This window comes from Candoia aspera, chromosome 8 (genome assembly GCF_035149785.1).
Source record: "Candoia aspera isolate rCanAsp1 chromosome 8, rCanAsp1.hap2, whole genome shotgun sequence".
In the NCBI taxonomy this organism is placed as follows: Eukaryota; Metazoa; Chordata; class Lepidosauria; order Squamata; family Boidae; genus Candoia; species Candoia aspera.
This window is the reverse complement of record NC_086160.1, coordinates 56,921,309-56,946,686: the sequence shown is the minus strand read 5'-3', so window position 1 is coordinate 56,946,686 and position 25,378 is coordinate 56,921,309. Positions and strand designations below refer to the sequence as shown.

Here is a 25,378-nt window from a genome sequence, read left to right as displayed (position 1 = left end):
GATCGCAACACTTAAGGGATGGGACCTGGAGCATTTGCACCCTTTCTATCTAAATTGTTGTTGTCAACTTGCTGTAATCAGTTATTTACCTAATTCAAGGTACTGGCTTGACCTTTAAGGTACATAAGGACTATCTGAACATTTACTTTATCCCAGATGTACTTTACAGTCCTCTCTGGCAGTTCTGCTCTGCGATAGATAGATAGATAGATAGATAGATAGATAGATAGATAGATAGATAGATAGATAGATAGATGGATGGATGGATGGATGGATGGATGGATGGATGCTCTGCCAAAGATATCTCTATCTATCTATCTATCTATCTATCTATCTATCTATCTATCTATCTATCTATCTATCTATCACCTGCATATATAACCACTGGGAAAGGAGCTTTTTAGTGATGGCACCCCACTTACGAAAATCATATCCCCAGAGAGGCTTCCCCAAGGTTCTGTTTAAGTATCTTTCATTCCTCTTTTTATTTTCCGAGGCTTGCAGAGATATGTACTTTTTTAACTAACTTAATTTTATACATGGCAATGTTGCATGCCTTATTGCACTGTTTTACTTGCTAAATCCAATCTTTTTTTTAATGGATGCTTGATAGATTTTTAAAAATCTTTTAAAGATTCATAATAATAACTATTTTAACACAGTGTCTCAGTAGATGCGAATACTGTAAAGAAATGAGCAAAAAAACCCCCAATATTATAAGCTGCCTTCATTATACTAATGTATGTGAAAGGCAGGGAATAATTTGAATGAATAGATAAACCAGTCTCAGTTCTAAATCTTTCTCCATTCTTTCTTTGTTTGCTGTATTGGCTTACTTCACTCTCACATAAAAAAACCTTGCTGCCCAAGGCTTGCAACATAAATCTATAAAAATTAAGGGGAATTGTACTTTCTCCATGACATAGCAATACACATCTTCTCACTCAAATAAAAGCCTATTTAAAGGCCTTGGTTTGCTTGGTTTGTTTGTGGTTCTTGCTCTGCCACACTGGTCCATCCCTCACTGTTTCGAATTTTAAAATGCAGGAGTCTGTATGAAAGAACAAGCAGCATGGGTCCTCATAGCTAGGCATGTACTGAGGCCCAGGATTCATATGGGATCAGTTATAGACCATCTCGGCCCCTCTCCCTGTTGCTCCATTTACTAAGGCAACCTGTTTTGTTCTTATGACCCAATAGCCCCAGTAAATAGTGGCAAAGGAAACAGCAACACTGAATACTCACTTGTCTGGTTTTTCTTTATGAGCATTTGACTCAGATGCAGTGGTAAGGAAGATGAAAGAAGACATCACATCTGAAATCTCCTCCTTCATTACTTCTTCCAAAACTCTTCCCTAGAGCTATTCCCAATGCCTCATGCAAGCCAGAAATATAGAGCTAATTTTATTAGCCCAACTCTTCTCCCTGATTAGAAATGTTTCTCTCAATTTTAAAGCATCAATTGTGAATAAACTTTACCAGTAACATTAACGTCAATGTCTTTTCAGAGAAAACATACATCTAAACCTTAATAATTTTCCTCCCTGAATTTATATATGACTTTGGTCTATGGTCCCTATAAGGAATGGTTAAAGGATCTGGCATGCTTAGCATATGGAACAGAAAGCAGAGGGGAGATATGATAGCAGTCTTTAAATATCTGAAGGGTTGTCACACAGAAGAGGGAGTAGACTTATCCCCTATTGCCCCAGAAGGCAGGACCAGAACCAGTGGATTAAAATCACAAGGGAGAAGGTTCAGGATAGACTTCAGAAAGAACTTTCTGACTATATAAGCTCTCAGCCAATAGAACAGGCTGCAACATGAAGTGATGAGTTCTTCTTCACTGGAGATCTTCAAACAGAGACTGGGTGGTCATAGTGGACCCTACACTGAGCAGGCTCAATTCTGATGACCAGCAATGTCCTTTCCAGGTCTTATGTTTTCTATGAATTATAAAATACTTCCAGTGGATCAAAGTAAATGGATACATCGGGGTTCAGGAAAACAGCACTCATGGGCACCAAGGCATCTCTACATCTCCAAATGACACAGTGGTCTCAAGATTAAAATAGATGACAAAGACATTTGGGATTTTTAAAATGCCCAAATCTTTCTAAATATGCCAAAACCCCATAAAATTGACCAGTCTTATGATTATGGGGTTAATTTTTGGAATGAATATGTCATGGTCATTTTGTGAAATTTCATGATGGCATTCTGGAACCCACAAATGAAAGATAATTTGCCTCAGAAGGGTAATCTTTTCAAAAGGGTGACATTCTGAAAGAAACTTAAATTGTGTGGATCCTTTCTCAAAAGCAATATTTGCTATGTCAGTAATCCCCTAGATTATACAAGGGAAAAAAAGTATGGGATGTATTTAGCCAGTTTTGAAGGGCAAAATTCCCCAGTATTAATTTTGGAAATTCAGTATTTCCCTGATCTAATTTGCAATGTCTGTTTTAAAAATATGACATCTAAGTTGATCCCTAAACAGATTGACAAGACAAGCAATGTTTCAGAATGATCTTGAAAAAATATAACATTTTTTGGTACTATTATTTGATAGCACAACTTTTTTTCCTTCTCAGGGCTTAGGTAGAAATGGCAAACTTATCACTCACTATTACAATCATTCTAACCTATCCAGAATTTTCCCAGTCATTTTTGTTCTATGAAACATCTTTATTGAGTTCATAAAAGCTTTAATTTTTTTCTGCTTTAGCTGCTGCCTGCATTTCTATGGACAATAAAATTTGGGAGACACTGAATCTACACTTTGATATTGTATTATTCCATTAGTGACTGATTTAGACAGATAAACTAAAGCTACGGTATAAATATATATGGGATGGGGGATAAAGAGAGTTCAAAAAATGGTAATCATATATCTGTAATCACAAGGACCTCTTTGTGATGATAGCATCTGCTTGAGCATACAAGATTGCAAACATTGCATAAGGTGTTATTGTCAGGAACGAAGCAGATGAGGCAGGAGCCAGTCAGTGGTTCCCAGGCTTGAGAAAACTACTAGGTCAGCATAACCTAACTCTCCTCCCATGGCTAGGAAGAGAGCTGCCAAATATCCAATGACTTGGAAAGATGGGAAGAAAACACCTTAGAATCAGAAAACCTTGCACACAGTCCTATACATGGGCTTTTGAGTGTGTACTGACACAAGCAGTTCTTCTTTGTGCATATGCCTTCAGTTTAGCTTGCAATCTAGCATGTTGTGTCTATAACTCCTTTTTTGAGAAGCAAGTTCCTTAATATGAGATTAAGTGTCTGGAGTGTGGAGATGCACTGCTGTGTCTGGCATGAAGCTAAGGGTTATAAGCACAGAAGTGCTGTGAAACTGAATGCCATCTCCAAGTCCATTCTAGAATCCAATGGGATATAAAATAATTCAGATACCAAATGTAAGATTTTCTTCACAATGAAATCTGAGAAACTATATCATAATCAGTACTGATAAGAATCACACCTTGGGTCTTCATAGGTAATGCATACAATTAATTCAAAGTATCGGAATCGGACAAAATATTGAGTGGCCGTATGTTGGGTCACTGTACTCTAATGAGCAAGAACAGTAAGTTACAGTGAAAAAGGCCAGAAAAGTAAACCTTTCAAATGCATGTGGCCTATTCATGAAATGTTTGGAAAGGACATGCTGGCTGGGAATTTTGGGAATTATAGACTCAACATGTCTGCATGGAATCAGATAGGAAAAGTCTGTGAATAAAACATCTGTATGAAGCTTAAGCCAAGGGTTACTCACCTGAAAACAATGTTTTGCTTGTACTAGGCAACTAAGCCAGTTACTATGCATCAACAATGCAATAAACTTCAATTTTCTTTCCCAGTGGTACTTTAATATCAAAATAATGCGTGAAGCCATGTAGAACAGCAAAGTGGGCTACAGATTTCTGCCCTGGTTAATTGTATTTGAAGAGCATTTGAGTTGAACAAGCATCCCCTTTGATTAGACAACCCACATTTGGGACATGTTTTAATTGAAGAGATTCTTATTCTAGTATTCTATGAATGAAGCATCAAATATATTTTTCCTTATCTTTTAAACTCCCTCACACTCATACACTATCTCTGTTTGTCTCTAGCAATCAGTGGCCCATTTAGATTTACTATTTGCAAAAAGCAAATGTTACTCAGACTCATTACTGTAAAGATCAGCAAAGGAGATGCTTGTGATATTCACAAGGATACTGGAGGCATATAAAACTAATTATCCATAAAATGATTTCTTATGAACGAAAAAAATGGAAAGGATCTCAAGAGGGCATATTTAAAAGATGAAGAGCCAATCTTTTTTAGCACCCATGACTTTGAACATTTCACTTAAACAAGTATGAATATTCTTATGTCAAAATTCAGGAGAAATCATCAACTCAGGCTTCCCACAGCTTTAGTAATGTAAACATCAGGGACTTCTTCAAATTATATGGTTTCAAAATCTGGCCATAACCATCTATATACAACTTGCAAGAAATGGAGAACTGCAGGGAAAGGAGGAAGATATATTGCAACTGGTAGGCTTGAACATCATTTTAGAAATAATAAACATAAACCAGATTTAGGAAAAAAGAACTCAGTTTGAAAGAGCTCCCCTACCAAACCAAACTGCATCTCATTTTTCTGATATAGTTTGTACTGGCACTTGGCAACCAGTTTGCATTTATGACCATTGCAGCGTCCTGTGGTCATGTGATCTCCATTTTTGACCTTCCTGCTGGCTTCTGGCAAGCAAAATCAATAGGGAACCACATGATTCACTTAACAACCACATGGTTCACTTAACAACTGCAGTGATTCACTTAACAACTGCAACAAAATGGTTGTATAATTGGGTCAGATTTGCTTAATGACTGCTTTGCTTAGCAACTGAAATTCCGGTCCCAGTGGTGGTCATTAAGCGAGGACTACCTGTTGTGAGATTTACACTCCATGGCAGCCAAAGCAGAAGTGTTCCATTCTCCTGATCTTTACTGAAGATGCATCAAAACGGACTCCACCAGCACCTTATATGTTAGCCAAGAGTCTGTGACTTGGATCACAGCCAGGAATGATTCTTGTAATTGGACACCTGATAGTTTAGTGAAGACAAGCAAGACAGAAGGACTACAATCTCTTTCTACAATAGCTGCCAGCTATGGTAATTCAGAGCCATGTGGCCTCTAAACATGAAGAGTGCAGAACCATCACAACTAATAATCATCAATGGACTTATTTTCCATCCTTTCTCTGTTTTTTTATGATTACCTCTTTAAAGCCATCTTATCTTTGGGCATCACATCTTGTTGCAAGGAAACATATCAGTTGAAACTGCACAAGTCACTGACACAAGATGGTGACAAATCCATGTTTTGATGGCTTACTAGTGATGGCATACACTAAATCTGAAATCTGAGTGTAATACTATCCTCTCATATCTCCTTGTTAATTGCTCACAAAAATGAAAGATAGGACAGACTTCTTTCTCCACTCTTGCCACAGGCTGAGCAATGTCATGAGGTTGATACCTAGGGCTTTTTCTTAGGAAATCAGGAGTTATGGCAGCTTGTCACATCCTCACAGAGCTCCAGTTTTGCCGAAAATCTAAGGAAATGAAGACTAATGTGATGGTTCCCAAACCAGCTTCCAACCATGTATTTGAATCCTTCCTAAAATGTGCTACTCAGATATGGATGCAGTTCTTCAGATGGAGCCTAGCCAATCTAGAATTTTCCCAAGTAAAAATTGGGAAAGTGGGCAGCAGCTGTATTTTCTACAGTTGTCTCCTGAACTTGTAGTGACCTTATATCTGAAATGAATGCAGAAAGGGAAACATCTGATGGACAATGCTGAAAGTCAAAAGACTTCTGATGACATTAGCAAAATATTGTAATGCACATAGTGTGCCACACTGAGAATTTGAAGACAGAAATGTGCCATGGAGCACCCATAAGAATGCATGTAGCACATGCCAGTAAATCCTTCAACCCAACACATCTATTCCCAGAACTGTGCTGCAGACAGTCACACAGTTGTGAGAAAAAGATGCAGATGCTTTAAAGAGTTCCATACAGGTGGTATGTGAACACCACTGCACATGCTGACACTTCTTTTCGTCTCTGAACCCTAAGTCTTAATGCTGTAACGGCAAACCTTGAGGATGATATTCATATACAGGTAGTCCTTGCTTAACGACTGTTAGTTTACTGATGGCCTGAAGTTACAACAGCCCCAGAAAAAGTGCTTTATGACCTGTACTCACACTTATGACTGTTGCAAACTGTCACCCCCACCCCCACAGTCACATGATCACAATTTGGGCACTTGGCAGCCAGCTCACATTTATGACCAGTTGCAGCATCCTGCGGTCACATGGTCACAATTTGCAACCCTTTTTGCCAGTTTCTGGCAAAAAACATCCATTGGGGAAGCTGGATTCACTTAATTACTGTGGTAATTCACTTAATGACTGTCATAAAAATGTTTGTAAAATTGGGTCCTGTCATGTGGTGACTCACTTAACAACCACACCACTTAACAACCATTTTTCTGGTCCCTATTGTGGTTGTTAAGTGAGGTCTACCTGTAGTCATCAGGGGATGAGTTGTCTTTACATTTATATGAAAAATGATCCTCTTTAGTTAAACAGCAGTACTCCTTACTATATGACATGTTGTAATGTGATGTAAGAATAACCTTGAGGAACAAGAGAAAGAGCTGCAACCAAAACAACCGACAGACAAAAGAAATTTTGAGTCTGAGGCAGAAACGTAATTTGATAAAGTGTGTCAGGCTTGACCCTCCCTAGTTTCCTTGTAGATAAAGGGAGGGAGTTCAGACTTGCAAGATTCTGTTACTGTAACTTTATAATAAAAGTAGTATTGGCATTCCTAAGTTTGCTTTCCTAGTCTGGTTTACCTCGAAGGGCTAACAACAATCTTAACCAAAATTCAAAGATAGCCACAGGTCTCCTGAATATTTATTTCAATAATCATACCCTATCATTTATTACATTAAGGGCGGGCATTGATGTCACTAACCCAGGCCCATAGTCTTTCAAATGCCATTCTGCCCTTTGCTAACCATAATGGTAATAGCAATAACTATTTCCAAGCTGCGACCAAACATTTCAGAGCTAAGATCATCAGTGACCTGCCATATGGCACAAAGATTTATTACTCTCATGACCTGAGCTCTAATAAGGCAATCCATTCAAAATTTCAGAAGTTTTACTCTGAGTGCCCTGCTGGATTGAGAATCCAGCTGTACCTCTTTGCAAACCCACATGCTGCTTTGCTGGGTTGATGCACTGGTTTAAATTATACTTTTTTGGGTGGAACCCTCACCTGCTTGATTTTGTAGCATGCTTTCACATCCTCTTAGAAGGCGGATTGCTGCAGACTTAAAACATTAAAGACTTTCAATTCATTATTTGTGACCACTTGGTTCCAGGAGAGGCTGGTCTGAATGGAAACCATGGGTCCTTTACACAGACATTCAACATGGTTTCACTAAAGCTCCCTCCCACTGTGTGTGCAGCAGGGTTGTGGTGGAGATACTGTGCTAACTATTTAGCAAATATCCTTTGTCTGGCCACAGGAGAGCTTTTCCCCTGCCTGTTACAATATCCTGCCATCCGCCCTGGTGGAAGGAAAATTTTATAATGTTCCTGTGCAAGATCGACTTTGTCCTTGTCTGCTGAAGGACAGAGTTCCTTGTGCTCTTGTAATGCCCCTTCTGCACAGTGTAGCAAACTGAATTAATAATGCCTCTCAACCCACAGCCATGCTAGCTCGGGGGAGGAGATTATTAGCTTCCCCTTCACTCACAGATCACCAGACAGTTCCAGAAGGATCACAACATGTGTCATAATTGCTGCAGCTGTTAGACGTTTGACTATCTACCGATTTTGATAATTTGCATCTTCTTTAAAGTTGATCTGCCCGTCTATGGACATTTTTATTTATTATTTTTTGGCTATGTTAATATCAGTATTTCTCTCTCTCTCTCATTTATGCGCTTTGCTCTTTTTAACATAAAATCAATTAAATTAAAGTTGGTAAGAAATTAGTGTTCTTGCTGAAACCTGCAGCACCGGCCTTTCCCTTTTACTTTCATGTACTGCAACCTAAGCAAGCCAATAATTTGAAAGAACTGCTGTATTTTACACTGAGCATTGATTGTGGGACCAGCAATATTTATTCTTTTTATCCTCTGGAAATTGACTCTTTAATTCTCTGTCCCCTTACTATCTGAAACAAAATACTGCTATTCAGACTTTTATCTTCCTTCTCTGTGAAATACACAATTATTATAGAAGTATTTTATCCTGCCCTGTCAAATGAAAAAAATAAAATCAGCATTTGTGATGGTGAACATGATTGAAAAAAATCCCATTATTTTTAAAGCAAGCAATAAAAGAGGCCAGCTAAGAAAACCAACTACAGTATCAAAGCTTGGCTTTAAAAACTTAATCTGAATTTGCTGAATTCTCTTAGCTAGGCAGTTGAAATAGTTTGAGGGACAAAGAAGAAAGCATTCCATAATTTGGAGACCAAAAGTATTCTCAGGTGTTCTGCTGAAACTAGCCTTGGAGGTTTTAACAGCAATCACCAGTCCCATGAATTATACCCCAAAAGAAATTGGTAACCACTACGCTGTTTTCAGTGGGATGCCATATCCTCCCATATGGGAGCATCAGCTAAGTTTCTACGCAGTCTGGACCAACCAGCCCATTAGAGAACGTATAACAATAACAGTCTACAAGAAATGTGCTACCAAGGCTAAGCGGAAAGAGGTGAGACTGCTAATTGGCACATTGGCCAAAGCTGGACAAAATCTACCCAGCCAGTTGCAAACTGGATGATAAAGAAACAATTATTGAGATCGGCAATCTATGACGTTGATTCTAAAGGGGAATGCTATTGCATCCAAAATCTTCATATCATAGAAAACTTGTCTTGCCTAGATTAAGCTAGAATTTGTTGTCTGAATTAAGCTTCAATCTGTTTGCCCTCATTAAGATGTAATTACAACCAGGTAGTAATTCAGAACAGAAACAGTAGCTTTAGAATGTGATGTAAAGAAGAGGGAGTGCTGCAGCTTGCATACCAGTTATGGTGCAATCCAAATCTCCAGCTAATGTCTCCAAGTAGTTTTGTGTAGATTTAGGAACTGGTGTGAATGGAGTTTCCTTGCCAGTCTGTGTGGTTTGTGTGGTGTGACAGAATAAACTTTACTGTTTTGGTGCTGAAGGGGACAATAACACTTTTAATGGTCTTGTTAAAAAAAAAACAAAAGCCAACACTCCTTGAAGGTTGTCTTGTCAGCAGAAAGCAAGAACAGCAAGGTTCAACTTAAGTTTGCTTCCTTCTCACATAATGCTTGGCTTTCTTCTGAAAGAGGACTAGGTTTTAGAGTGGTAGACCTGGTTCAAGAACTTAATGGATGGGCTTGGGCAATTATTTTATTTTGATCTAACTCATCCCACAGACACCTGGCAAAATAAAAGGGGATGGGGAACAAAGTTTATTGTCTTGAGCTTATTGGAAGATTGTTGGTTTGCAAACAAAACAAATGAAATTGAGTATTCAGAAGTGACCCAGCTTACTCCACTGAAGACTTGACTCTTTCAGTACTTAACTATCTTGATTTATAGCTGAAATGCATAAAACATCAATGGCCAATCTGATAGCCTCTACATCAAGAGACCCCAAACTCTTCTGCCCATTGACCCCTTCATGAAGTTTTGGATTGTTCATCAACTCCCAAACATTTATTATATGAAAATAATTTAATAAATACTACTTTAATAGTACTATGAATAATAATAATAATAATAATAATAATAGCAACATCAACACCTTGGATAGTCCCATCAATCCTTGGAGATCAGTACTGACCACTTTGCAAACCATGCTCTACATGTATTCGCCTACAATTTTCATTACCCCCAGCCACTATGCCCAATAGCCATGTTGGTTAGGATTGATGAGAAACACATAGGTTTGTCACATATGGGGAAAACTTCACTCTCATGACATCATCTTCAATCTGGCCATGACATCTACAAAGTGGGCACACAATCTGGCTGTTCAGTAAACACCAATAAATGAATGAAGGAATGAAAGATATCCTTCCCTTCTTTTCTGTTTTGCCATGTCCCCTACCTTGTTTCTTGTTATAGATGATGACTCCCCATCTCACTTCCTGACTCTCAACTCAGGGAAGGTAAACTGAATGCAACACTAAAGACAAGGGGGTTGGGTTTTCAGTCTGTTGGGGATGGCTTGCAAACCTAAGGGTTGTGATGTGGCAGGAACTCACATCTGGAGAGCAACATCCTGGTATAAAGGAAGAACTCAAACTGATGTGTTATTCAAATTAAACTAAAGTTGGTCTGAACTGAACTGAACCCTTGGACACATTCAGCAAGCACATGTACTGGTGAGTACTAAGATGATAAGAATTGGCCATTAAGGACTTCTGTAAAATGCAGGCAATCCAAAGGTGGGACTGGCAAAGGTTCTTCATTTAAAGAGAAGAATTATCTCACTCCATTCTAGTTGAAAGCTTTTTACTATCTCCAGTCCCAAAGTGAACATTTTTTTAATGTATCATGCTAAGACCATGCCAAAAACACCTTTTTAAAATTCAAAAGGGAGTAAGTATATGTTAGAAAGAGGGACATGAGGAGGGAAATACATTATCAAATGGCAACATTCACACTGGAAGGTACATGACTGTTATTTAAATGCCTTTGAGAGTTACTCCTGGAGGATGGGGACAGTCTTCTGCCCTTTCTGATTTTCTGCCACGGGCCTGGAAAATTCTCACTGTTTTGGTTTACAGAATATGCTTAAAAGTTAAACTTCAGTCTTCTGAATAGCGCTGGGGATATTTGCCTTGCACTAGTAGTCATGCATTTCTCTCATTATTTGGCAGTAGCATGAATTGAACCAAAACTTTTCGGAATGCTGTAATTCAAAACCTGCTCAGACATAAGTAAGTCCCACTGAAATCACACACAGAAAAACCTTCTTACACCTACCCCATGTGTCCACAATCATTACCATTTGTAAAAATATAATGGATGTCTTCATGAAATGGCTACTATACATGTGTGAAAAAAATTTTTAATAAGAATTTTATTAAGTTTCAAGACAAAGATAAAAGCTACAAATAAACAAAAAGTACAAAAAAGAAGAAAAACTAAAAAGATGTGAAAAAACAAGATAATTTTTTTTCCAAAGTTACAGAAAGATGTGACTTCCGACTTTTAACAGCAAGGATATACAAAAATTTTCCACAATCAATCTCTTACTTTATATTAAACCAAAACCACATTATTTCTATAAATCATTCCACTTTGGCACATTATAAAAATCTTTAAGTACAGTTACTCCCTCCCCTTATATTGAAATAAAGGGGGGGGGGGAAATCATATGAACCTCCTGAACAACTTCCCCCCAAAAAAGATAGCACTTATTTAATTATTCCCTTCCTTCTACTATTCTATACATTTCTGTCTACTATAATAAAAAACAAATTAATTGTCTGCCATTATACTTAACAGTACAACAGTACAACAGTTTTAATAATCTTAATCTTAATAAACCCCAAACCAAAGCATTTTTCCCTAATAATCTCGATCCAAATTGTTAAAGATAAATGAAATCAGCCAAACCCTAAAAGCAATCCAGATAAATATTATTTAATCCTTATCCCACTTCAAAATAAACCAAAGCATTTATATATCCCCACAATGCGCACAGAGCATTTTTCTTAGGAAAATCAAACAGCCCAACTGCCCTCCTCAAAAATTCCAACTTCTCTTCAGAAACTCCCATACATAATGACCCCTTCTTTTTCATGGCATTCCACCAGAAATCAATTTCACTTGTTGCTTGCAGATCTCTCTCTCCCTTCAATTTCTCCAACTCCACTATCCAATCTTCATCCAACATCTCAATAGAAATCCCAATCTCACTTTTAGAAGAAACATTTTATCACTGTTGAATTCCTCAATTTCATCCACTACATCCCTAACCAGATGACACATTTCAGACCTCATATTTTCCATGATGTCCTGAATGTCTTGCATAAAAGCTTGATAGGAGTCAGAAAGAATCTGTTTAAAATCTTGGTGGAAGTCAGAAAAAAATCTGTTTAAGATCTTCCTTGTCTCACACAGTAGATCATGGCACCCCCTAGGAGCTTAACCAGCGAAAGTTGAAGATATGGGAAAGTTCCAAAATGTGTTTACATAAGCCAAAGTGAGATAAGCAAACAGTTCCCAAAGGAAAGTAGAAGCAGACAGCTGAAGGTTCAAATCGGCCAATTCAACATGTAGGAAAATGTTATATCTTCAAATTTAATACCAAAATAATAACAGGAAGACAATTGTTTACTCCCAATCTTCCTTAATATTTGGAAGAAGAATGAAATCCAAAATTTAAAAAAGAATTTTTAAAAAGTAATCCCCAAAATTACAATAAGCACCACGAGAACCAGCTTCTCCTCACTGTAGAAAGCCTCTCTTAGGGTATGCATGCATGCATACATACATATTTCTCTGCAACAGCTCCCACCCTTTGGAACACCCTTCCCCCAGAAGTGAGGTTAGCCCCCTCCCTCCTGGATTTCAGAAAACAGCTGAAGACCTGGTTTTGCTGCCTTGCCTGGAATAAGGAGGGGAAGAGCCATTCTTGGGGCTGGCTGATTCCCTAGTTCTGCAAGGACCAGTTTTATACCCTTATGGTTTGAATTAGATCTGCCATGGCTTGGATTTTATTGCATTTTATTCTGATTAATGGCTGTATTTATGATTTTATGTAATTTTAATTGTTTTTATTGTGAACCGCCCAGGGTCCCGCGTGTGGGAGAGATGGGTGGTGATAAAAATTTGATAATAAATAAATATTTGGTGATTTAGAAATGGGGTGGCCGGTCTTAATGTCCCTTTAAGACTACAGCGTGGCTTGGAAAATGATGTCCCCGCTTCCTGGCTAGCTCTTGCCAGTAGAACGCAAAATGCTGTTTGCGATCTTCTGGCTACAAGCAGCCACCTGGAGGACAGATTGGGTGATTCCACGTGTTTTCCTTTTATCTGGAGAACACTCCTGGGCTTCAGGAAAACCTGCCTGAGCCTGAAAAAAATTGCTGCATTGTCAGCTCTGCCCGCTAAGCCCATGGGCACAACTGTTCAGTCCATCATGTCCCCACCAGAAGTCCATGTGAAAAAAATTGCTGTTTCATAAATTACCTGCTGTGCTGGGACAGCCAGGTACAAAATACCCATTTCATATTAAGGTGGTGAACCCATATTAAAAATAACTCACTCAGGAACCTGAATCCAATGCAAGAGTGAGATCCAAATGGCAAATCACAAAACTGCCCCTTTGACTACATCTTTCTCACTGAAGGTCACCCTTAAAAATTTCTCACCTACTATGAACATACATTGGATATACCCACAGTGATCCATTTCTCTCTCCCTTCTACATCTTCACCTATCCTTGTTCCTGAATTTCCTTCTATATGATTTCCCCAAGCCACAGAAGTCTACCTAGATCACCGTCCTCCCGAAACCTCAGGCCACACACAAATGTCTATGGATATTTCACCCTCCCCTTGCCATTTCCATCTCCTTGTCCCTTCACGCTGTATGTTGTTTTTGTTCTGACTGTATCTTTTTTTTAATGTTTTTACTTGTGAGCCACCCAGAGTTGGGAAGCATACAAATTTAATAATAAACAAAATAAAATCACCAACTCAAACAGCTTTCCATTCTCCTTCTAGCCTTTCAGGTTGCCATCGAAACCTGCTCCCCATCTGGACAGCAGGGGGTTCTTTTTCTCTCCCCTCGTCCCACATGATTTTGTGGCTTCCAGCTGACCGTCCGCCTCTTCTTTCCTTGACTCTATCTGGCAGCAGGAAGTAGTCGGAAGAGAAGAAGGAGGGAGGATGGACTGGCTGGGGGGCTTTTGCTTTGCTGCTTTCTAGCCAGGGTTTTTCAGCAGCTGATGAAAGAAATGACTGAAGACGCCGTGGCTTCCACTGCATGGCAAACTGCTTGTTCCAGTCTTATGCTCTTTAAGAGGGAAAGGAACCATCTCAGCAGAACAAATATTTTCATGCAGAAAGCCTCAGATGGTTTGTTTCTCTGGAATAACCCGATGCAGACAGAAAAGACTCTACCACGCTGAACAGATCAGTGCTGTAACTTGTGAGTCCCACTGGCTCTTTCTCAACATCTTTCTAGCCTAGTGACAAGTGGCTGTATTTACCCAGGACAATTAACGAAACCAAGACATAGTATTTTCATTCTTGACAAAGCGCTGTGTTAGTGTCAGTGTTAAAGTTGATTACTCTCTTTGCACTTAGTGTGTCGGGTGTAGTGGCTAAGACACCAAGGCAGAAACCAGGAGAGCACAAGTTCTGGTCCTGCCTAGGAGGAAGGCGGCAACGGCAAACCACTTCCAGAAATGTTGCCAGGAAAACTGCAGGGAATTGTCCAGGCAGTCACCAGGAGCCAAGACTGATTCAAAGGCCAAAAAAAAATAATAAAAAAAATTGAACCCATCCTGTTTGTTTAGTTCATGGCTGAAAGTATTATGCAATCCCAGAAAGCAAAACATTTTAGTAGCATGTTGTGTAAATACTGCCACTGAGGGACAGCTCCATGGTGAGAAGTCATACACTGATGAGTGGCCTGTAACTTCACAGAAACGGGGAGATCAAGGTGGTCCTGGATAGGACTACTACTCACTGTTCGTGGGAAGAAGAGTGGGATTCCAAATGTCTGAGTATAAAAATCTTCCTGCAACCTAAAAGTGGAGGCCAGGGAGAAGAGGCTTTTGGCTGGCTGAGAAAAAACAGAAATAAAAAACACTGCAAGAAATTAAAAGGGCAGCTCCTGGGAGATGCTGCCAAGCAGAAATTGGAGTGAAACTTTTTCCTGCCACAGCCATCAAATAAGCCTTTGAGCCCCCCACCAAACCGGAGCTGGCCCTGCCCAAGGTGGCAGATAATTTTTTGTTTCAGTGGATTTCACTCAGGATTTGTTCCCAGTGCATTTTGTCCAAGAGGATCATCATTCCTGGCAGGCAGGGCTTCTTGTGGTCTCTCTCTGTGTGTGTGTGTCTTCCCAAATGCCAGAAACATCAGATCTCCCACCATTAGAGAAAACATTTTATTTGCAGAAATATTTTGATGCCTCAAATAGTAATGACTATTGTTAGTTGTTAAAATATTCTAACGCCACTCCAATGTTTCATCTCCTTTCTTCCTTTCATTTGGTTTTAAAAAATAAAGTGGCAATTATTCCTGATGAATTTTAACTCTGCAGTTATACCAGGCTCTTTGGGGTAGAGTCTGAGGAAACCTGCTTGCAAAATTATCAGTGATCATTAAAAGGGTTTGCTTAGTTTTATTTTTTAAAGCATGTTAATGACTTTCATTCATTCTACTTTCTCTGAATTTGATCAGTGCAGAATATGAAGAGATGGCTTTGTTTGGTGCTGCAATGAAGAAGGACTTCTCCATTTAAAAATTAATATATTTTAAAATGTATAATTCCATATAGTCAAGCATAGAGTTGAGAACAATGTCATCTCCAAGTCTGGATGAAGTAGTCTGTCTCAGGGAAAGCATTTTAAAATACTATTAAATGGTAGCACACTATCTTAATTTTATTTTTAACAGTTTTTTTTAAAAAAGCAATCATTAGAAAATCTATCTGGATTTTGTGCTTCAGGTGTCAAAGTATCATAGCCTTTCTCTATAAAGAATGACATTATAGAAAAGTATATGAGAGAAAGACGGCATGACAATGGAGAAATATATACAATTAGTCTGTTTTGCACACAAGTTCTGAAAACTAGAGTATCAAAATCTTGCCTCAAGCGAAGTCAAAGCAAATGTAAGATTTATTCCTTAGATGAAATATCCAAGGAGTTTCATGGGAAATGAAATGAATTTCAAAAAAGTTTAGCAAAGTTGCTTTGCATATGATTCAGCTTTCTGACTGTTACTTACAAAATGTTTTGAAAGCCCTAATCACCAGAGGGTTGGTCAGCCTTTAGGCACTTAAATCTTTATTTTGAAGTGAACTTTGGAGTCCAGCAACTAGAGCTTGGTTCAAAATATGCATACTAAGACAATGGAAGAATTTAGAGTCCAGGAATTTAATCAGGACACTGAATGGATCTCACTGTCCTATCACTAGCCCAACATTATGATTACCTGAAGGGTAATTTGAGAGGTGGAGAGCAATGTTGTTGCTGCATATGCCAAACAACTGTCCAGAGGAGAGGAATTCTGCCTGATCTACTGCATGCCATTCAGAAGAGATGGCTGTTAATAAGATGGACACATGTCCTACCTTATCAAGGATAGCTTGGAGTATATCAGTTTGGTTATCTTAATTTGGAGATAACCGCTGTTTGAAGGTCTGTCTAATCCAGGTTTAGGGAAAAACAGTCCTAAGAAGGGACACTGGCACCTTCGATCGGTTATGGCGATATGCATTGTTTTTATATCTAATGAAATTGAAGCCATTATTTCCAAATGTGCATGTATTCATACAAATACGTTAAAAAAAACATTCCTGTTTTGTTCTGATTTTTTTTACAATGAATTTCTTCTATCTGGTGGTGTGTAAATACCAAGGAGAGCCAGTTTGGTATAGTGGTTAAGGCAACAGGCTAGAAACTGATAGACCATGAGCTCTAGTCCTGCCTTGGGCACAAAGCCAGCTGGGTGACCTTGGGCCAGTCACTTTCTCTCAGCCCTAGGAAGGAGACAATGGCAAACCACCTCTGAAAACCTTTGCCAAGAAAACTGCAGGGACTTGTCCAGGCAGTCTCCGAGAATTGGACATAATTGAACAGATTGTTTTAAAAAATAATGAGGCTAGCGGGTAAGAGCAGGGAGGTCTTGGAGAGTAATCAAGTATTAACTGGCCTCAGCTATGCTGAGTGAACAGGGCCTACAGTATGTCATCAGTGGGTATGGGGTAAAGTTTTATTTGAAACTAAAGCAAGGATTCCTTCTCAGGCAAAATCTACAAGGCAAACTCCCTTAATCTGGGTGCCCTCCAGACAGCTTTCTAATCACAGAATTTCCTGGTTAACATGGCTAATATTGAAAATTACAGAAGTTGAAATCCATAGATTAGGATGACACCCAAATACGGGGAAATTTTCAATACAACTATGAATATTTCTTTGGGTAGTATTTATAATATTGTATAGAAATTTACCCTTGATTAGAGAAGTTTACAGTCAAAGGGGAATTTCAGCCCAGGACTTTCCCCACCATACTGACTGGGGGAACATTAAGAAAAAAAGAGACAGCTAATCAACAAAAATGTATTGTTGGAGACAACAATCAATATTAACATTCAGGATGAGCACTGAAGAAATTTGGAGAATTTTTTCTTCCTCCTTCCTACCCCACACAAATGGGGTAAAGAAGTTCAAGAGGCCATTGGCACACACTTCTACATGTATTGCAGAAACGTATAAACTTTAACATCGACAAAATGAGAGAAGAATGATCGAACACTATTACTCTCCATCAATATTTTAAGCCAATTTAATGTAGATTACCTGGATGCTTTCCTTTATGTTTTAAAGATATTTTATTTTTATGAGCTTCTATGTGCTCAGAGAAAATTGAGGCCTCTTTGTCCCAGGTAAATCAAGCAAACAATGAATGAATGAGTACGAATATGTGAAGATCTAGCGTTGACTACTAGATGTGCAGATCATAAGCATCTATCATTAACAATAGCTCATTCTCTGCCTACCAATATAAGGGATAAAAAAGAGAAAAGAGGAAATACCACCAATAAAGACATTGGCTGGGCTTTATCAGCAAACAAAATGCTGAGTTAGAATATTATTCTGATCCATTAAAAGCACTCCCTGTCTTAACACTAATCATTGACAATGTAGCAGAACAAACTGGTCTGTTTGTAGGCTTAACGGACCATGTGACATTGCATCAGTATAGAAAAGGAAATTAGTTCTGGATGCACACCATATCTCTCAGCATGATTGCAGAATGGTTAACTCGATGAAGTATGCTACATAATCCTTTCCTTTACTGATTTAGTAAGCTGCTCATGAAGGTATCAGACGTATAGCAGAATTAGTGTTGAAAGGCACAACACTAGTGCCAAACAAGGATCTATACGCTTGCTTCTTCACTGGCATCTAATGCCAATAAGGTGGCTGAAGGAAATGCACTGCTGAACTGAGTTACAGGTGGTCCTCCTTTAGCGACCACAGTTGTGACCCACAACTTGGTCGTTAAGTGAAGTGGTTGCTAACTGTGACTGTGCTTATGATCTTACTTCAGCTTTCCATTACTTTACAGGCCTGAGAAGGTTGTAAATATGAGGATTGGTTGCAAAGTTATTTTTCATCACCATCGTAACTGGATGATCACTAAACGAGGCAGTCACTAAATGAGGACTACCAGTATTTGTTCATCAGCTTAGTTACTTATGGTATAGGCCAAAGTGATGCAATTAATGTCTTTCCTTCATGAAGAAGCTATAGTGATGATGCAGAGCACATGTTTTGCATGAAGAAAGTTCCTAGTTCAGTTTCTGCCAATACCAGCATAAAATGGCCTAGGGAGCAGGGAATGGGAAAGACCATTCCATGAAAACATGAACAATTGCTGCCACAAGAATACTATATTGCTCACACATTTAAATCTACCATTACTTTAGCTGAAGCATTAATTATATTAACAAACAAGCAACAAACCAACAAAAATTGTATTTATAACCTGTCCACCCCAAGGCATGGTCCAACCACAATCAAAACTAACAAATAAACATTAATGTTAAAATCAATACACACCATGATATATTTACAATACTGGTAAAAATATCATTTATACAGCGATGGAATCTTAAATCTATACACCTGATCCCCCTGCCATCAAACTTTGCTAAAAATATTTACAGCAAAACAGCCCCGTCCCCTTACTTTACTAACCACCATTCTCAACATCTGTTCACAAACGGTCTGCCTTATTAAATAAGTAAGTTTTCAAATCTTTCTCAAATGCATAGAGAGGTGTGAAGCCAGAATGAGTCAGGAAGAGAAGAATCTCATCATCAGGGACCCAGGTCCTAAAATGCAGGCTAATAAAATGGAACGAAGTATAAAAAAAGAATGGAAAGAAACCCCCCACCCCAATATGGAGGTCACCTGCTTGAAAGACATACCATAATTTCCATGGCCAAATGCTTGCTACAAACGGTGTGTGTATGAAACAGCAGACAAACACAGGGCAAACCTCCTTCAAGTGGCAGAGACAGAGTTTCAGTCCTGCTCAGATAAGTAGATAGCAATAGGCTCAGCAAATAAAGGGCCTGATCTGACAAAAAGCAGCTTCTTATATTCTAAGTTCGCCTCCCTCTACTTGGGTGTCCTCCAAATGTATTAATTTCCCTTCTTACAATTCTCAGCCAGCCTGATGCTTGGGGAAGGCTTTTCTAAGTTGGAACCCTCAAAATATCTGAGCAGGTGTCTAGTGATTGGAAGACATCTGGAAAGGAGGGTAAAAGCTCCCGGGGATGAATTTCAGCTTTCCTAAAAGTGGAAATGGTTATCCTTTGCAGATCCTGTCATCTTTTGGTGAAGTAGAGAATCTCTTCCTAGAGGTCCATAAAGTATCTGCAAAACACCCCTTCTAAGAGTTGCACTGGTACAATAAAATCCGTCCGGGGATATTCACACTACTTGTTGCAATCAGCAAGGGTCCTGTTGCTTTTTATCATGTGAGCTTTCACAGGAGAGCTCGGCTCATCAGCCACATTGTGTTAGCAGGCAAAACATACAAGTATTTTAGGCATAGGCATATAAGAAAATGTATAGCCAGCTGTTGTTGTTGTTTTTAATCGTATGGCATAGCAGTTTGGTGTTCATGCTGCTTTTTCTTGTTGGGAAATCCTTGTGAGGTCCAGCAGCCAGATGTGTAGACTGTTTAGCCGTGACAAGACCAGGAGGCTGGTCTACATCTTTAGCTACTCTGTGGGTTTCAGTATTTCTTAAAGTTTGCAAATTCTGGGATTTGCCCACTTCTGTTGATACTTACCTCTCTCCCCTGCATGAGGCTCTTGGGAACAGAAGGCCATGTGACTGTTATCCCCAACTGGCTGTCTCCCCTTCTCCAATCCTTTAATGTTCAGTTATTTGGGGAAAGAGCTGCACAGAGCTAGGTAATTATCTAAAGAGCTGTTACTGTCCAGCATCCAAGAGTGGACATTACTCAGTGCTTTTTCCATACAGAGGAGGCTTTCTTTTGACTGGTGTTAAGAGCTCTTTGGAAAGAGAAAGTGTCATTGTAGCAATTCTCAGGGTGATCCCAGCAGCTTCCGGAGTAATGACGAAGGAAGAAAGGAAGAGCAAAAAACTCCCAGGTGAATTAATAAATTAGTACCATTAGTATTAGTAGCATTAGTAGTAAATTAGTAGCATTAGTAGTAAATTAGTAGCATTGGTAAAAGAAAAGAAAACATATAACAAAGTTTGATAAAATAAAACATGTGCATATTCTATAAAAACTAGAAATACACAATTATTTTTAAAAGCTATAGATCCCAGATCCCCAGGCGATAATGTTTCCAACTGCTCCCCTTAGCCTTTTCCTTGTTAATATGGGATAGAACTCTCAAAGCTCACAAAAACGTAAGAGTATGCAAAATCTATACAGTCCCTATACAGCTTCTGTACATTCTGAACAGGGATACCCTTTGCAGAAGATGGAAGCAACGTCATGCAATTATTCCTTAGAAGCATTTCTGCCTCTGATCACTCTACAAATTGAACTGAAGCTGGCCCTGCCATTAGGCGAACTGTGCCTGCTGCCTTAGGCTGCAAAGGCTGTTAAGAGGAGTGCGGCAACTGTGAGTTAGAGGACAGAAGAGCACATGCAACAGACCAGTTGCCCTGCACCCTTCTAAACTGGTCTGCTGCCCACCAGAACAGAGGAAGCAGCCAGCCATTCCAGCTGGTTTCTGGATGTGGAATGGGGTGAGCATCATTTTCTTTGTGTCTGGCTGCAAAATCTCTTGGGCTGGTCCTGATTGAGTTAATGACTATTTCAAATTATTTATTATATTTGCTTTCAACCTTTCTTCAAGCAGAAAACAAGGCAGTGGGCATGAGATCTGCAAATGGTTTACCATTGACTACTCCTATTTTTGCTTGGCTTCAGCAAGGGAGTCGTACCTTGTGCTCTTAATCTAGAATCCTAAAATATGCCTCTATAGTTATTACCTAAGTATTAAAGAGCGAGCAACTGGTTAAGACAGTTATCTCACACCCTTCTTTCATCCCGGAACTCAAGATGGCATACAAGGGGTACCAATATGTCTTGGGACAAACATCTGGGACAGCTCACGAATAACATTTAGTATATTACTTTACACTGTGTCTTTGTTCCATCACACAACACAAGGAAATCTTCATGTCTTGAGGGTGAGCATTAGCCAGACATAGTCCACTACTTTTTAAACTGAATATGCCTAGTACTGGATCTTCTAATCATTTCTCACTTCCTGAGATTTGTAGTCAAAATTGTATCTGTTGGCCTCATCACTTCATCCACAACGTTCTTGAGATCTCCACCATTCAACTCCAACTACACTTTAATAAAAGGCAGAAAAAGAAACCCTCCACAACATGAAATGAGTCTGTGCACATCTATGTTAAAATGGACACTTACTTGCAAAAAGGTGTAATTTCAGGCTAATTTTGAAGGGAAGTACCAGTGAGCATTAAGTTATTTCTCCCTCTTCCTAGCTACCAAACTGATACAAATGATTAATACAGAACAGTATCAGCAGGCAATCAGGTTAACAATTACCATGACTTTATTTGCAAAGAAAATATATGCACATTTAAAAGAAGCCCATTATTTCCATCGATTCATTAGAAATTAGGCTGAGTTAGAAATGCAGATGCCCTTGAATGTCCTCCATTTCCACCTATACAACTGATTTACAGTAGCTAGCTGCTCATCCAGTAAAACCTCACACAGTAAACCACTTTTAGAAAATCTATCTTTGGGAATGTGGAACAATGTGGATTTTTGTCCGATCGGACAGTGCAATTTTCAGTTTCAGCACTGTGCCTTGTTTTTTTTTTTGCCAGGTGGGGAGCAGCAGGGAGGAAGAGTCTGAAATCCAGCAATGTACAGTATTTATTTGTTTGTTTGTTTGTTATTCAATTTTTGCTACTGCCCATTTCCCCCAAAAGAGGGGCCCTGGGCTGTTTACAACAAAATTAAGACTACAATAAACAACCAAGATCTTATAAAAACAAGTATTGCTGTGCATTACTTCAAATACAGTTCCCAGGAAGGGGCTTCAGAAGATGCAGGTGTGCAAATGTATTATGCGTTTGCATCTCCTTAAGAGAGGTGAGTCGTTCATGGGATATATTTTAGACTGCTTTATGGAGTTTCAAAAAGGGGCTAATTTGCGCCCCCAGCATTTCAAAGCACTTTTCAGAATCTAATGCAAAGCATTGCGTAGTCCTAATTGTTATTTCCAAATAAAGAAAAAGGAAACTAAGGTACTTTTGAGATCTTGAAAGCACCTGAGTGGAAAACCTACTAATAAATGTCTTTGTTTAGCCTCTCCAGAAATAGACATCCACGAACAGGATTATTTATCAGTTAGCAGCACATTTTAGATATAGAAATATTTCTTCATATCATAGATAACAGAACTTCCTGACTCATGATGTTTTGCTGTCCTTTTGATTTAGATTATTTTAAAAGGAGATAATAGATATAAATTTAAAAGATGCAATATATGAGTAACTATTAAGAAGAAACAAGTTAATGTCACTTTTTCCTTACGTCTCCTTCAATCCTTCCTCAACTCCTCAAACCAGGATCCATGCTTACTTCCTTTTATCAGCACAACAGTCCTGAGGGGTAGGTTAGGCTGTGAGATAATGGCTTGCTTAACATTTCCAAGAGAAATCCATAGGCATTGTCATAGTTCTAGCCTGACCCACCATCTGCAGTGCTGATTTATGCATTTTCAAGATAACAATTAATGCCTAGCACTGGGGATGTAAAGAATGCATCCCCTTTATTACTTACATATAATTACAGTATGTCTAACTACAATTAAAACAGAGGAAGATATTATTCTGTTAGCAACTTTGTACAAATGCCAGAATGGTATTAAAATCAAGGTAATTGTAAGCAGATATGTGGGGAGGGGGGTAACCAGTTAAGTACAGCAGACCTCCAAACAGGGTAGATGGGAAGGAGGCAGAAAGCACAGAAATTAGAATAATTGCAGTAGAAAAACATACATAGAAAACAAAGTTGAGGAAGCATTTTAACTGCAGTAGAGAGGACAACACTTCCCCACCATCAACAATGCCCTCCTATAGTTTCAAGGGGGTGGATTTTAGCTCTGCTAAAAAATATGACATTGAAAAGAGGGAAATTTGAATCGCTTGCTTTTCTAGAACTGATCAATTGCTCGCTGCCGATGGATGCTTCAATAATGTCTAATGAGCTGTCTAATGAGTCTGGAGAGAGGGTGCTGAAAAGACCGGTGTGTGTGTGTGTGTGGAAGCGGAAGAGGCTGAAAATACTGCACGAGTATAGTACTGTTGAGGAACCGGATAGCTTTTGAAGAGAGCTGGAAAGGAAGATGGACCAACTGTCGCGATAGTTAAAACAGAGCCTCCTTAGATCGGGGCAGTGTACCTCTGAATTAGAGGCGCTAGGAAAACGTTGGGGAGGGGCGGGAGGAAGTCCAAGAACACGTGGTCAGCCGCAGAAACACTGGGCAAAACCAGCTGCCCTTCTGACTAAGGCATTCAGATCTTTCTAAGCTTTGGGACGCTAAAGGTGATGTCAAACTCGGGGCGAGAGGTCTGCCGTATAAAAGAAGGGGAGCGGGCAGCGTGGTGCCCGGAAACAAGCGAAGGCGCCGGCGGAGTGGGGTCGGGCGGGTGCCCAAGTGCGCGGGCCACGGGTCATCCCGACCCTCCCTGCGGGGTTTCTCGCCGCACCGCTCTCACCTGTCCACCGCGATGACCGTCATGGAGTAGATGCTGGCGAAGACGGCGGTGATGGGGAAGAAGTTCTGGAAACGGCAGTAAGCCTCGCCGAAGTACCACTCGCCGTGGAGCGCGTAGATGAAGTTGACCAGGGTGTTGAAGGCGGCCACCGAGGCGTCGGAGAAAGCCAAGTTGACCAGAAAGGAGTTGGTCACCGTCCGCATGCGCTTGTGGGCCAGGATGATCCAGATCACCACCAGGTTGCCGAAGACGGCCACGGCCACCACCACGCCGTAAGCCAAGGACCAAAGCGCGAGGCACCACGCCGGCTGCACGAACTGGTTGGAAAAGTTGGCGACCGGTGCCAGCGGAGACGACGACCAGTTACTCTCCGCTGGCGCGGGCAGGCTCTCGTTCCAGCCGCCCAGCTCGGCGCCGCTCCGGTTGACCGCGGGGGTCGAAGTCATTCTGGCTCAGAGGAACGGCCCGCCTTTCCCCCCTCCCGTCCCCGGAGCCCGGGAAAGAGCCTTCTCGGGAAGTCAGAGGGTCTCCCAGGTGGGCGCCGCTGCGCTGCTCTTCCCTGGAAGGCCGGTCGGCGAAAGGGGCGAGGGGCTGTCGAAGCCGCCTATATAGCCTTCGCGGAATCCGGCGTCGAGGCTGTTCGACTCCATAGGCTGCTGGGGCGGCTTCTCCCCACCCCTCCTTTGTTCGGTCCCTCCCCTTGGCTGGCTTTTGCCGGCGGCGGGCGCTTTGAGCTCGGTCGCCTCATCGATGAAACCCCGGTACAGGCAATCGCCAAAACGCCGTGGTTGCCTTCCTTGCCTCCGCGGCCCGTTAACGGACGCCTCAGATGCCAACCCCGCTGTCCTGCGGAAAGCCCCGTCGGCGCCCATCTCTCCCATCGCCGAGCTGCTCGCCTTCTCTCGTTCATCCAACGACGCGCTACTCTGAAGCGACCCCCACCCGAACTCCAGAGCCAAGGATCCACAGAAGGAATGGTAACCGCCAGAGGTGTTCCTGAGGTCCACCTAAAGATGCTCAAACTTCACAGAGTAGAACGTGGATTCTGGTTAAATACACTGTCCCGATAGAATAATAAAGACCTCGGTGATACTTGGATGGGAGACCACCAGGGAATCCATGGGCTAGAGAATTACAAGGGGAAAAAAAACCCCCTTCCCTCAAGAAGGCAATCCATGAAGTGTATGAAGTTTCCAGGAGTCAACTATGATTTGAAGCAGATTTTATTTTAGAAAACTGTGGCCATTCCAAAACAGATTTATTCAGACATTCTGTCTTCTCTACTC

At 40.3% G+C, this 25,378-nt stretch overlaps 1 protein-coding gene across 1 annotated transcript in view; it reads right to left on the bottom strand.

Moving 5' to 3' along the window:
- The window catches only part of TACR3 (tachykinin receptor 3), a 47,514-nt gene extending 22,976 nt beyond the window's left edge, over positions 1-24,538 (bottom strand). The window contains exon 1 of the mRNA XM_063310730.1: positions 24,093-24,538. Coding sequence (XP_063166800.1) covers positions 24,093-24,538 — 446 coding nt within the window. The remainder of the gene's footprint in view (positions 1-24,092) is intronic.
- Between the last annotated feature and the right edge of the window lie 840 nt (positions 24,539-25,378).